Source organism: Anoplopoma fimbria, chromosome 21, assembly GCF_027596085.1.
Source record: "Anoplopoma fimbria isolate UVic2021 breed Golden Eagle Sablefish chromosome 21, Afim_UVic_2022, whole genome shotgun sequence".
Lineage (NCBI taxonomy): Eukaryota > Metazoa > Chordata > Actinopteri > Perciformes > Anoplopomatidae > Anoplopoma > Anoplopoma fimbria.
In genome coordinates, this window is record NC_072469.1 from 302003 (window position 1) to 314502 (window position 12500).

General features: G+C 40.2%; 1 protein-coding gene across 1 annotated transcript in view; it reads right to left on the reverse strand.

Moving 5' to 3' along the window:
* Positions 1-12500, reverse strand: part of LOC129110897 (receptor-type tyrosine-protein phosphatase mu-like) — a 154095-nt gene that overhangs the window by 88988 nt on the left and 52607 nt on the right. The window contains exons 3-7 of the mRNA XM_054623158.1: positions 10236-10403; positions 9899-10008; positions 4024-4102; positions 2971-3086; positions 1095-1269 (exon numbers count right to left, since the gene is read on the reverse strand). Coding sequence (XP_054479133.1) covers positions 1095-1269; positions 2971-3086; positions 4024-4102; positions 9899-10008; positions 10236-10403 — 648 coding nt within the window. The remainder of the gene's footprint in view (positions 1-1094; positions 1270-2970; positions 3087-4023; positions 4103-9898; positions 10009-10235; positions 10404-12500) is intronic.

Below are 12500 nucleotides of genomic sequence, written 5' to 3' on the forward strand. Positions count from 1 at the left end.
ATGAGGATGACACCTGATTAGAATGAGATCAATATCGATCATCACATTCAGAATGAATCCTCTCCATCAGAGGGAACGATAGCGGAGTCATAAAGGGATTAGATGTAATAATGTGTAGACCGACTGGGACTGACTGGGACTGACTGGGACCGACTGGGACACGTTCCAAACACTCAGTAATCAATACACACGATCAGAAGTGATTAGGATCCAGAGAGGAGCATAGGAGGAATTAAGAAAACGATCTCGTCTTTGTTCCCTGAGTCTCTTTGAACAGATCGGCATGCTGGGAAGAAAACTCCCAGAATGCTCCTGCAACAGGCAAAGAGAAGAAAGAGGTGTTCCTGAGACGAGTGACAGCTCCGTCACCCGGCAACACATCTCGTTTAACGAGTCATCATTACCACCTGAGTGTGTGTTAGCGGCTGCGGTTAGCGCACTAACGCTCCGACAGGAAGCAGAGGAGGCTTTTACTTTGTAGTGATTCATCTTCACACGGAGACACTCTCTGACAAAACGAGCTCATTCTGCTCCTTTAGACTGACGGAGGTTCTAATGAGGCACACACACACACACACACACACACACACACACACACACACACACACACACACACACACACACACACACACACACACAGTGCAGTAATGAGGTGAGCAGCTTTAATAAAACTGTTCCTCGATTGACGACGGAGTCATTAAAATAAAAATATGACAAACTGCTGCTTTGATCTAAAGAACAGACAGAGAGAGACAGAGAGAGACAGAGAGACAGAGAGACAGACAGAGAGACAGACAGACAGAGAGAGAGACAGAGAGACAGACAGAGAGGCAGAGAGAGAGACAGAGAGACAGACAGAGAGGCAGAGAGAGAGACAGATAGAGAGAGAGAGAGACAGATGTTGTCCTTTCATTGAATCTTTGTTTTCTTTGAAGAATATAAAAATATTTACACCAGATTAAAAAAAGTCTGAATCAAACACAAAAAACTAAAAACGTAATAAAATAATAAAATAATAAAATTAATAGTTTAAACCAAAAGAACAAAACAAAACCATTTTAACAAGCAGCAGCCAATCAGAGGACAGGACTCACGTTTGACTGTGAGGTCAGCGTAGGAGGACACGCCCACGCCGCGCTCTGATTGGGCGATGCAGCGGTAGCGCCCTGAGTCTCCTTTAGTCGTGTTCTCCACGTCGAAGCTCGCCACGTAGCGCCGAGAGTTCACCGGCTTGGTTTCCCTGACGACCGCCTGACGACCGGACATCCCCTAACGACAGGAAACCATAGAGTACTAGTACACAGAGTACTAGTACACAGAGTACACAGAGTACTAGTACACAGAGTACACAGAGTACTAGTACACGGAGTACACAGAGTACTACTACACAGAGTACTAGTACACAGAGTACACAGAGTACTAGTACACAGAGTACACAGAGTACTAGTACACAGAGTACACAGAGTACTAGTACACGGAGTACACAGAGTACTACTACACAGAGTACACAGAGTACTACTACACAGAGTACTAGTACACAGAGTACACAGAGTACTACTACACAGAGTACACAGAGTACTACTACACAGAGTACTAGTACACAGAGTACACAGAGTACTAGTACACAGAGTACACAGAGTACTACTACACGGAGTACACAGAGTACTAGTACACAGAGTACACAGAATACTAGTACACAGAGTACTACTACACGGAGTACACAGAGTACTAGTACACAGAGTACACAGAATACTAGTACACAGAGTACACAGAGTACTACACAGAATACACAGAGTACTAGTACACAGAGTACTACACAGAGTACACAGAGTACTAGTACACAGAGTACTACTACACAGAGTACTACACAGAGTACACAGAGTACACAGGGTACTAGTACACAGAGTACACAGAGTACTACTACACAGAGTACACAGAGTACTACTACACAGGGTACTAGTACACAGAGTACACAGAGTACTACTACACAGAGTACTAGTACACAGAGTACACAGAGTACTACTACACAGAGTACTAGTACACAGAGTACACAGAGTACTACTACACAGAGTACACAGAGTACTACTACACAGAGTACTACTACACAGAGTACTAGTACACAGAGTACACAGAGTACTACTACACAGAGTACTAGTACACAGAGTACACAGAGTACTACTACACAGAGTACTACTACACAGAGTACAAGTACACAGAGTACTACTACACAGAGTACACAGGGTACTAGTACACAGAGTACACAGAGTACTACTACACAGAGTACTACACAGAGTACACAGAGTACACAGGGTACTAGTACACAGAGTATACAGAGCACTACTACACAGAGTACACAGAGTACACAAACCACTGATGGTTATTGGTAACCACCGATGGTTATTGGTAACCACTGATAGTTATTGGTAACCACTGATGGTTATTGGTAACCACTGATAGTTATTGGTAACCACTGATAGTTATTGGTAACCACTGATGGTTATTGGTAACCACTGATAGTTATTGGTAACCACCGATGGTTATTGGTAACCACTGATAGTTATTGGTAACCACCGATGGTTATTGGTAACCACCGATGGTTATTGGTAACCACCGATAGTTATTGGTAACCACCGATGGTTATTGGTAACCACTGATAGTTATTGGTAACCACCGATGGTTATTGGTAACCACTGATAGTTATTGGTAACCACTGATGGTTATTGGTAACCACTGATGGTTATTGGTAACCACTGATGGTTATTGGTAACCACTGATGGTTATTGGTAACCACTGATAGTTATTGGTAACCACTGATGGTTATTGGTAACCACTGATGATGGTTGATGGTTATTGGTAACCACTGATGGTTATTGGTAACCACTGATGGTTATTGGTAACCACCGATGGTTATTGGTAACCACCGATGGTTATTGGTAACCACCGATGGTTATTGATCAGTCCCGGTTGTACCTGGAGGTGGAGCAGCAGGTTGCTCTGTGGTTGTCCGTTGACGGTGCAGTGAAACGCCGCCGTTTGTCCAGCGTTCACCTCTACGCCTTTGATGTGCAGGAAGTGAGGGGTGCTTACTGAGGACACACACACACACATACACACACAACACAGAGGTCAGAGGTCACACACTGATGACATCATCATCTTACTGATATCACCGTGGTAACGCTTAACCTTTTCCTGCAAAAATCTCACCGATCCAATCAGAATATGGATTGTTCTGGATGAACTGTGTGTGTGTGTGTGTGTGTGTGTGTGTGTGTGTGTGTGTGTGTGTGTGTCTGTGTGTGTGTCTGTGTATGTGTGTGTGTGTGTGTGTGTGTGTGTGTGTGTGTGTGTCTGTCTGTGTGTGTGTGTGTGTGTCTGTCTGTCTGTCTGTGTGTGTGTGTGTGTGTGTGTGTGTGTGTGTGTGTGTGTGTGTGTGTGTGTGTGTGTGTGTGTATGTGTCTGTGTGTGTGTGTGTGTGTGTGTGTGTGTGTGTGTGTGTGTGTGTGTGTGTGTGTGTGTGTGTGTGTCTGTGTGTGTGTATGTTTTCAATCAGTTTATTGGACAGTGTCGAGGTAAAAACCTGCAGTGAGAAAGTTCAGGTCAAGGATGTTTACTGGAGATTTAACACACAAAACACAGACACACACACACACACACACACACACAGTGTGTCTGTGTTTTGTGTGTGTGTGTGTGTGTGTGTGTGTGTGTGTGTGTGTGTGTGTGTGTGTGTGTGTGTGTGTGTGTGTCTGTATGAGTTGTTCGCATAACAAAGCAACATCTAAAATGCAGGTCTACTGATGTGCAGATACATAAACAGACGGATGGATCAAAGTCCATGCTAATCAATTTATATTTTAATGAGCTCCCCTGTCTCCACACACACACACACACACACAAACTCTGACCTTGATTCTGCGATGCCAGCTCAACTTTTAACATCGTTATCCAATTAAGCAGCCAAACCTCGTTAACCAATTAGGAGCCGTCTCTATGAGGGGGCGGGGCCTGTCGTGTACTTACTGCACTGGTGTCCCTGCAGCACGATGTCCTTGATGGCCAGGACTCCTCTCTGACCGGTGCTGACCGCCTCCAACACCACCTGACACACACACACACACACACCAGTGTCAGCATTAGCATTAGCATTAGCACTTATCTGTGATCTTATCTACTGATTATCAACAGTGGTGGTAGAAGTGGTTACAGTACAGGTAACAGTACTAGAAACAATATTAACAGTAGGATTAACAGTAGTAGTATTAACAGTAGTAACAGTAGTATTAACAGTACTAGAAACAATATTAACAGTAGGATTAACAGTAGTAACAGTAGTATTAACAGTAGTATTAACAGTAGTAACAGTTGTATTAACAGTAGTATTAACAGTAGTAACAGTTGTATTAACAGTAGTATTAACAGTAGTATTAACAGTAGTATTAACAGTAGTAACAGTTGTATTAACAGTAGTATTAACAGTAGTAACAGTTGTATTAACAGTAGTATTAACAGTAGTATTAACAGTAGTAAAGGCAGTATTAACAGTAGTATAAACAGTAGTATTAACAGTAGTATTAACAGTTGTATTAACAGTAGTAACAGTTGTATTAACAGTAGTATTAACAGTAGTATTAACAGTAGTATTAACAGTAGTAACTGTTATTAACTAGTTAGTATTAACAGTAGTATTAACAGTAGTATAAACAGTAGTATTAACAGTAGTAACAGTAGTATTAACAGTAGTATTAACAGTAGTATTAACAGTAGTAACAGTAGTATTAACAGTAGTAACAGTAGTATTAACAGTAGTATTAACAGTAGTATTAACAGTAGTAACAGTAGTATTAACAGTAGTATTAACAGTAGTATAAACAGTAGTATTAACAGTAGTAACAGTAGTATAAACAGTAGTATTAACAGTAGTATTAACAGCAGTAACAGTAGTATTAACAGTAGTATTAACAGTAGTATTAACAGTAGTAACAGTTGTATTAACAGTAGTATTAACAGTAGTATTAACAGTAGTATTAACAGTAGTAAAGGCAGTATTAACAGTATAAACAGTAGTATTAACAGTAGTATTAACAGTAGTAACAGTAGTATTAACAGTAGTATTAACAGTAGTATTAACAGTAGTATTAACAGTAGTAACAGTAGTATTAACAGTAGTATTAACAGTAGTATTAACAGTAGTAACAGTAGTATTAACAGTAGTAACAGTAGTATTAACAGTAGTATTAACAGTAGTAACAGTAGTATTAACAGTAGTATTAACAGTAGTAACAGTTGTATTAACAGTAGTATTAACAGTAGTATTAACAGTAGTATTAACAGTAGTATTAACAGTAGTAACAGTAGTATTAACAGTAGTATTAACAGTAGTATTAACAGTAGTATTAACAGTAGTATTAACAGTAGTATAAACAGTAGTATTAACAGTAGTAACAGTAGTATTAACAGTAGTATTAACAGTAGTATTAACAGTAGTATAAACAGTAGTATTAACAGTAGTATTAACAGTAGTAATTAAGTAGTATAACAGTAGTATTAACAGTAGTAACAGTAGTATTAACAGTAGTATTAACAGTATTAACAGTAGTATTAACAGTAGTATTAACAGTAGTATTAACAGTAGTAACAGTAGTATTAACAGTAGTATTAACAGTAGTATTAACAGTAGTATTAACAGTAGTATTAAACAGTAGTATTAAAGTAGTAACAGTAGTATTAACAGTAGTATTAACAGTAGTATTAACAGTAGTATTAACAGTAGTATTAACAGTAGTATTAACAGTAGTATTAACAGTAGTAACAGTAGTATTAACAGTAGTATTAACAGTAGTATTAACAGTAGTATTAACAGTAGTAACAGTAGTATTAACAGTAGTATTAACAGTATAACAGTAGTATTAACAGCAGTAACAGTAGTATTAACAGTAGTAACAGTAGTATTAACAGTAGTATTAACAGTAGTATTAACAGTAGTATTAACAGTAGTATTAACAGTAGTATTAACAGTAGTAACAGTATTAACAGTAGTATTAACAGTAGTATTAACAGTAGTATTAACAGTAGTATTAACAGTAGTATTAACAGTAGTAACAGTAGTATTAACAGTAGTATTAACAGTATAAACAGTAGTATTAACAGTATTAACAGTAGTATTAACAGTAGTAACAGTAGTATAAACAGTAGTATTAACAGTAGTAACAGTAGTATTAACAGTAGTATTAACAGTAGTATTAACAGTAGTATAAACAGTAGTATTAACAGTAGTAACAGTAGTATAAACAGTAGTATTAACAGTAGTATTAACAGCAGTAACAGTAGTATTAACAGTAGTATTAACAGTAGTATTAACAGTAGTATTAACAGTAGTATTAACAGCAGTATAAACAGTAGTATTAACAGTAGTATTAACAGTAGTATAAACAGTAGTATTAACAGTAGTATTAACAGTATTAACAGTAGTATTAACAGTAGTATAAACAGTAGTATTAACAGTAGTAACAGTAGTATTAACAGTAGTAACAGTAGTATAAACAGTAGTATTAACAGCAGTAACAGTAGTATTAACAGTAGTAACAGTAGTATTAACAGTAGTATTAACAGTAGTATTAACAGTAGTATTAACAGCAGTATAAACAGTAGTATTAACAGTAGTATTAACAGTAGTATAAACAGTAGTATTAACAGTAGTATTAACAGTATTAACAGTAGTATTAACAGTAGTATAAACAGTAGTATTAACAGTATTAACAGTAGTATTAACAGTAGTAACAGTAGTATAAACAGTAGTATTAACAGCAGTAACAGTAGTATTAACAGTAGTAACAGTAGTATTAACAGTAGTATTAACAGTAGTAACAGTAGTATTAACAGTAGTAACAGTAGTAGTAACAGTAGTATTAACAGTAGTATTAACAGTAGTATTAACAGTAGTAACAGTAGTATTAACAGTAGTATTAACTAACAGTAGTATTAACAGTAGTAACAGTAGTATTAACAGTAGTAACAGTAGTATAAACAGTAGTATTAACAGTAGTATTAACAGTAGTATTAACAGTAGTAACAGTAGTATTAACAGTAGTATTAACAGTAGTATAAACAGTTGTATTAACAGTAGTATTAACAGTAGTATTAACTAACAGTAGTATTAACAGTAGTAACAGTAGTATAAACAGTAGTATTAACAGTAGTATTAACAGTAGTAACAGTAGTATTAACAGTAGTATTAACAGTAGTATAAACAGTTGTATTAACAGTAGTATTAACAGTAGTAGTAGTAGTGGTAGTAGTAGTAAGATAAGATAAGATAAGATAAGATAATCCTTTATTAGTCCCGCAGCGGGGAAATTTGCAGGCTTACAGCAGCATAGAGTAAAGTGCACACAAGAGACATAGTAGAAGAAGACAAGATAAAAAAAAAAACAAATGGAAAAAAAAACCAATAACTGAAATATTATATTTACAGACAGAAAAAAAACTATTTTAACTATAGTAGTAGTGGTAGTAGTAGTAGTAGTAGTAGTAGTAGTAGTAGTAGTAGTAGTAGTAGTAGTAGTAGTAGTAGTAGTAGTAGTGGTAGTAGTAGTAGTAGTGGTAGTAGTAGTAGTAGTAGTAGTAGTAGTAGTGGTAGTAGTAGTAGTAGTGGTAGTAGTAGTAGTAGTAGTAGTAGTAGTAGTAGTAGTAGTAGTAGTAGTAGTAGTAGTAGTAGTAGTAGTAGTGGTAGTAGTAGTAGTAGTAGTAGTAGTGGTAGTAGTGGTAGTAGTAGTAGTAGTAGTAGTAGTGGTAGTAGTAGTAGTAGTAGTAGTAGTAGTAGTAGTAGTAGTAGTAGTAGTAGTAGTAGTAGTAGTAGTAGTAGTAGTAGTAGTAGTAGTAGTAGTAGTAGTAGTAGTAGTAGTAGTGGTAGTAGTAGTAGTAGTAGTAGTAGTAGTAGTAGTAGTAGTAGTAGTGGTAGTAGTAGTAGTAGTAGTAGTAGTAGTAGTAGTAGTAGTAGTAGTAGTAGTAGTAGTAGTAGTAGTAGTAGTAGTAGTAGTGGTAGTAGTAGTAGTAGTAGTAGTAGTAGTAGTAGTAGTAGTAGTAGTAGTAGTAGTAGTAGTAGTAGTAGTAGTAGTAGTAGTAGTAGTAGTAGTAGTAGTAGTAGTAGTAGTAGTAGTAGTAGTAGTAGTAGTAGTAGTGGTAGTAGTAGTAGTAGTAGTAGTGGTAGTAGTAGTAGTAGTAGTAGTAGTAGTAGTAGTAGTAGTAGTAGTAGTGGTGGTAGTAGTAGTAGTAGTAGTAGTAGTAGTAGTAGTAGTAGTGGTAGTAGTAGTAGTAGTAGTAGTAGTAGTAGTAGTAGTAGTAGTAGTGGTAGTAGTAGTAGTAGTAGTAGTAGTAGTAGTAGTAGTAGTAGTAGTAGTAGTAGTAGTAGTAGTAGTAGTAGTAGTAGTAGTAGTAGTAGTAGTAGTAGTAGTAGGTAGTAGTAGTAGTAGTAGTAGTAGTGGTAGTAGTAGTAGTAGTAGTGGCAGTAGTAGTAGTAGTAGTAGTAGTAGTAGTAGTAGTAGTAGTAGTAGTAGTGGTAGTAGTAGTAGTAGTAGTAGTGGTAGTAGTAGTAGTAGTAGTAGTAGTAGTAGTAGTAGTAGTGGTAGTAGCAGTAGTAGTAGTAGTAGTAGTAGTAGTAGTAGTAGTAGTAGTAGTAGTAGTAGTAGTAGTAGTAGTAGTAGTAGTAGTAGTAGTAGTAGTAGTAGTAGTAGTAGTGGTAGTAGTAGTAGTAGTGGTAGTAGTAGTAGTAGTAGTAGTAGTAGTAGTAGTAGTAGTAGTGGTAGTAGTAGTAGTAGTAGTAGTGGTAGTAGTAGTAGTAGTAGTAGTAGTAGTAGTAGTAGTAGTGGTAGTAGTGGTAGTAGTAGTAGTAGTAGTAGTAGTAGTAGTAGTAGTAGTAGTAGTAGTAGTAGTAGTAGTAGTAGTAGTGGTAGTAGTAGTAGTAGTAGTAGTAGTAGTAGTAGTAGTAGTAGTAGTAGTAGTAGTAGTAGTAGTAGTAGTAGTAGTAGTAGTAGTAGTAGTAGTAGTAGTAGTAGTAGTAGTAGTAGTAGTAGTAGTAGTAGTAGTAGTAGTAGTAGTAGTAGTAGTAGTAGTAGTAGTAGTAGTAGTAGTAGTAGTAGTAGTAGTAGTAGTAGTAGTAGTAGTAGTAGTAGTAGTAGTAGTAGTAGTAGTAGTAGTAGTAGTAGTGGTAGTAGTAGTAGTAGTAGTAGTAGTAGTAGTAGTGGTAGTAGTAGTTTCACTTGATTTCCGTGTTGGACTCAGACCTTCAGGTCCATCCAGGTCTCATGAACACAGACACGTTGGTTGATGCTGATTTCCTCTTTCTCTCATATTTAAGGATAATAAAAGATATAACCTGTTCTCCTGGTCTCCTGATGTTCTACCATGGCTCATTTAGTTCTGTTGAGTTTCACCCTTCCTGGTTCTGACCACCTGTCCAGACCTGGAACTGGACCAGTCAGATCCAGATCCAAACAGGGTTCAGACCCCTGAAACACTGACGGTGGTTTTTGCTCATCATTTAATATTGAATGATCTTTATTTAAAATTACTCTGAACTCAAGAGTGTGTGTGTGTGTGTGTGTGTGTGTGTGTGTGTGTGTGTGTGTGTGTGTGTGTGTGTGTGTGTGTGTGTGTGTGTGTGTGTGTGTGTGTGTGTGTGTGTGTGTGTGTGTGCATTCCACAGTGTTATCGCCACGGAAACCGGTGGCAGACACTTCCTGTTGGCGCCCATCAACAGGAAGTGCTCCTCTTCCCTTCATTCTTCTGCCGTTGCTCACTTCCTGTTCCACGCTCAGCTGTTGGAGTCTCTGTGTGTGTGTGTGTGTGTGTGTGTGTGTGTGTGTGTGTGTGTGTGTGTGTGTGTGTGTGTGTGTGTTACCTGGTAGTGATTGGGCCAGAAGGTGGACACTGCTAGCTCCACCTCTTTCCAGATGTGGTAGGCGGGGCCTGAAGAGTTGTAGACAGGAACTCCCAAAGGACTGTTGTTCTCTGCAGGAAACACAAACACTGTCAACTAAGCCCCGCCTCCACACACACACACACACATGAGAGCTCCGCCTCCACACACACACACACACACACACACACACCTAAGAGCTCCGCCTCCACACACACACACACCTGATGTGTTTGAGGTTGCAGTGTTGCAGTACATGTTGCAGTACATGTTGCAGTACATGTTGCAGTACTGAAGTACCATAATGAAGTATTTGTACCTCTGATGTAGACGTTGAGCGTGGCGGGCGCGGCGCCCTCGCGGCCTCCGGCCTGGTAGAACAGGAAGTTGAGGCAGTGCGTGTCGTTCTCTTTGAGCGGCGGCAGCAGCAGCTGAGCGCGCTGACCGCCGTAACGACCCGACGTGTTCACGAACAGGAAGGAGGAACCTGAGGACAGGAAGTATAAAAAAATAAAAGCATGAGGTCACTGTTTACACAAAGTAAGATAAAAAAGAGTTTACAGAAGAAGATAAGACAATAAAATACTCTCATTAGAAGCTAATCCATAATTCATCAATGACGATGGAAAGTAAAGTGTACGTGTGTGTGTGTGTGTGTGAGTGTGTGTGTGTGTGTACGTGTGTGTATGTGTATGTGTGTGTGTGTGTGTGTGTGTGTGTGTGTGTGTGTGTGTGTGTGTGTGTGTGTGTGTGTGTGTGTGTGTGTGTGTGAGTGTGTGTGTGTGAACCACGTGCTCCCTTGACCCGATCCCCTCCCCTCTTCTTCAGTCTATTGCCACTGAACTCCTTCCTTTCCTCACCCACCTCATCAACACATCTCTCGTCTCGGGATGCTTTCCCTCGGCTTTCAAGACTGCCAAAGTCACCCCCCTTCTGAAGAAACCATCACTTGACCCCTCTGATGTCAAGAACTTCAGACCGGTTTCTCTTCTACCCTTTCTATCCAAAACACTTGAACGCGCTGTCTCTAAACAACTGTCTTCCTACCTCCACCAGAACAACCTCTTGGACCCCCACCAGTCCGGGTTCAAGGTGGGTCACTCGTCAGAGACGGCCCTCCTTGCGGTGACAGAGTCGCTTCACGCTGCGAGAGCGAACTCTCTCTCCTCTGTCCTGATTCTCCTGGACCTGTCAGCGGCGTTTGACACGGTGAACAACCAGATCCTCCTCTCCACCCTCGAGGGGATGGGCGTCTCAGGCTCTGCACTCTCCCTGCTTGCATCCTACCTGACAGGCCGATCCTACCAGGTGACATGGAGGGGGGCCGTGTCGGAACCACGCACGCTGACTACGGGGGTTCCACAAGGTTCAGTTCTGGGCCCCCTTCTCTTCTCGCTCTACACAACATCTCTGGGTTCTGTTATTCGCTCGCATGACTTCTCCTACCATTGTTATGCCGATGACACCCAGCTGGTCTTGTCATTTCCTCTCGGTGACACCCAAGTGGAGGCACGCATTGCTGCGTGCTTGGCTGACATCTCGAAGTGGATGGCGACACACCACCTGAAGCTCAACCTGGACAAAACCGAGCTACTGTTCCTCCCGGGGAAGGGTTGCCCGCACCGAGACCTGTCCATCACCATTGATGATGCCGTGGTGACGCCAACTCGGACTGTGAGGAATCTGGGTGTGATCCTGGACGACCAACTGTCGTTCTCAGCAAACATTGCATCGATCACACTCCTCCTCTACAACATCAGGAGGATTCTCCCCTTCCTCCCTGAGGAGACGGCGCAGGTGCTCATCCAGGCTCTGGTCATCTCCCGCCTGGACTACTGCAACTCACTACTTGCCGGAGCCCCGGCGTCGGCCATCAGACCTCTGGAGCTCGTCCAGAAAGCTGCAGCACGTCTGGTGTTCAATGACCCAAGTTCTCTCACACAACTTCCCTTCTCCGTTCTCTACACTGGCTCCCTGTAAGAGCTTGCATCCAGTTACAGACTCTGGTGCCTACAGGGCAGTGAGAGGAACAGCTCCTTCCTATCTCCAGACCATGAAGCCCTACACCCCCGCCCGACCACTTCGCTCTGCTGCCTCGGGGTGACTGGTTGCCCCGTCGCTCAGAGGTCCCTGCAGCCGATCCACCCGGTCACAGCTTCTTCCTGTCCTGGCCCCACAGTGGAGGAATGAACTCCCCACTGACCTCAGGACAGCAGAGTCACTGCCCATCTTTAACCTCACCTCTTCATGAAGTACTACCTGATAAAGAAGTACTACCTGATAAAGAAGCACTACCTGATAAAGAAGTACTACCTGATAAAGAAGCACTACCTGATAAAGAAGTACTACCTGATAAAGAAGTACTACCTGATAAAGAAGCACTACCTGATAAAGAAGCACTACCTGATAAAGAAGTACTACCTGATAAAGAAGTACTACCCTGAGCCTTCCTCGTAGCACTTATTGTATTCGTATTAGTTGTTGCACTCTCTGTATTCGTATCAGTTCGCTGCACTTATTGAATTTGTATTTGTTTACTGCGCTTATCCTATTCGTAGTAGTTTGTAGCACTTACTATATTCGT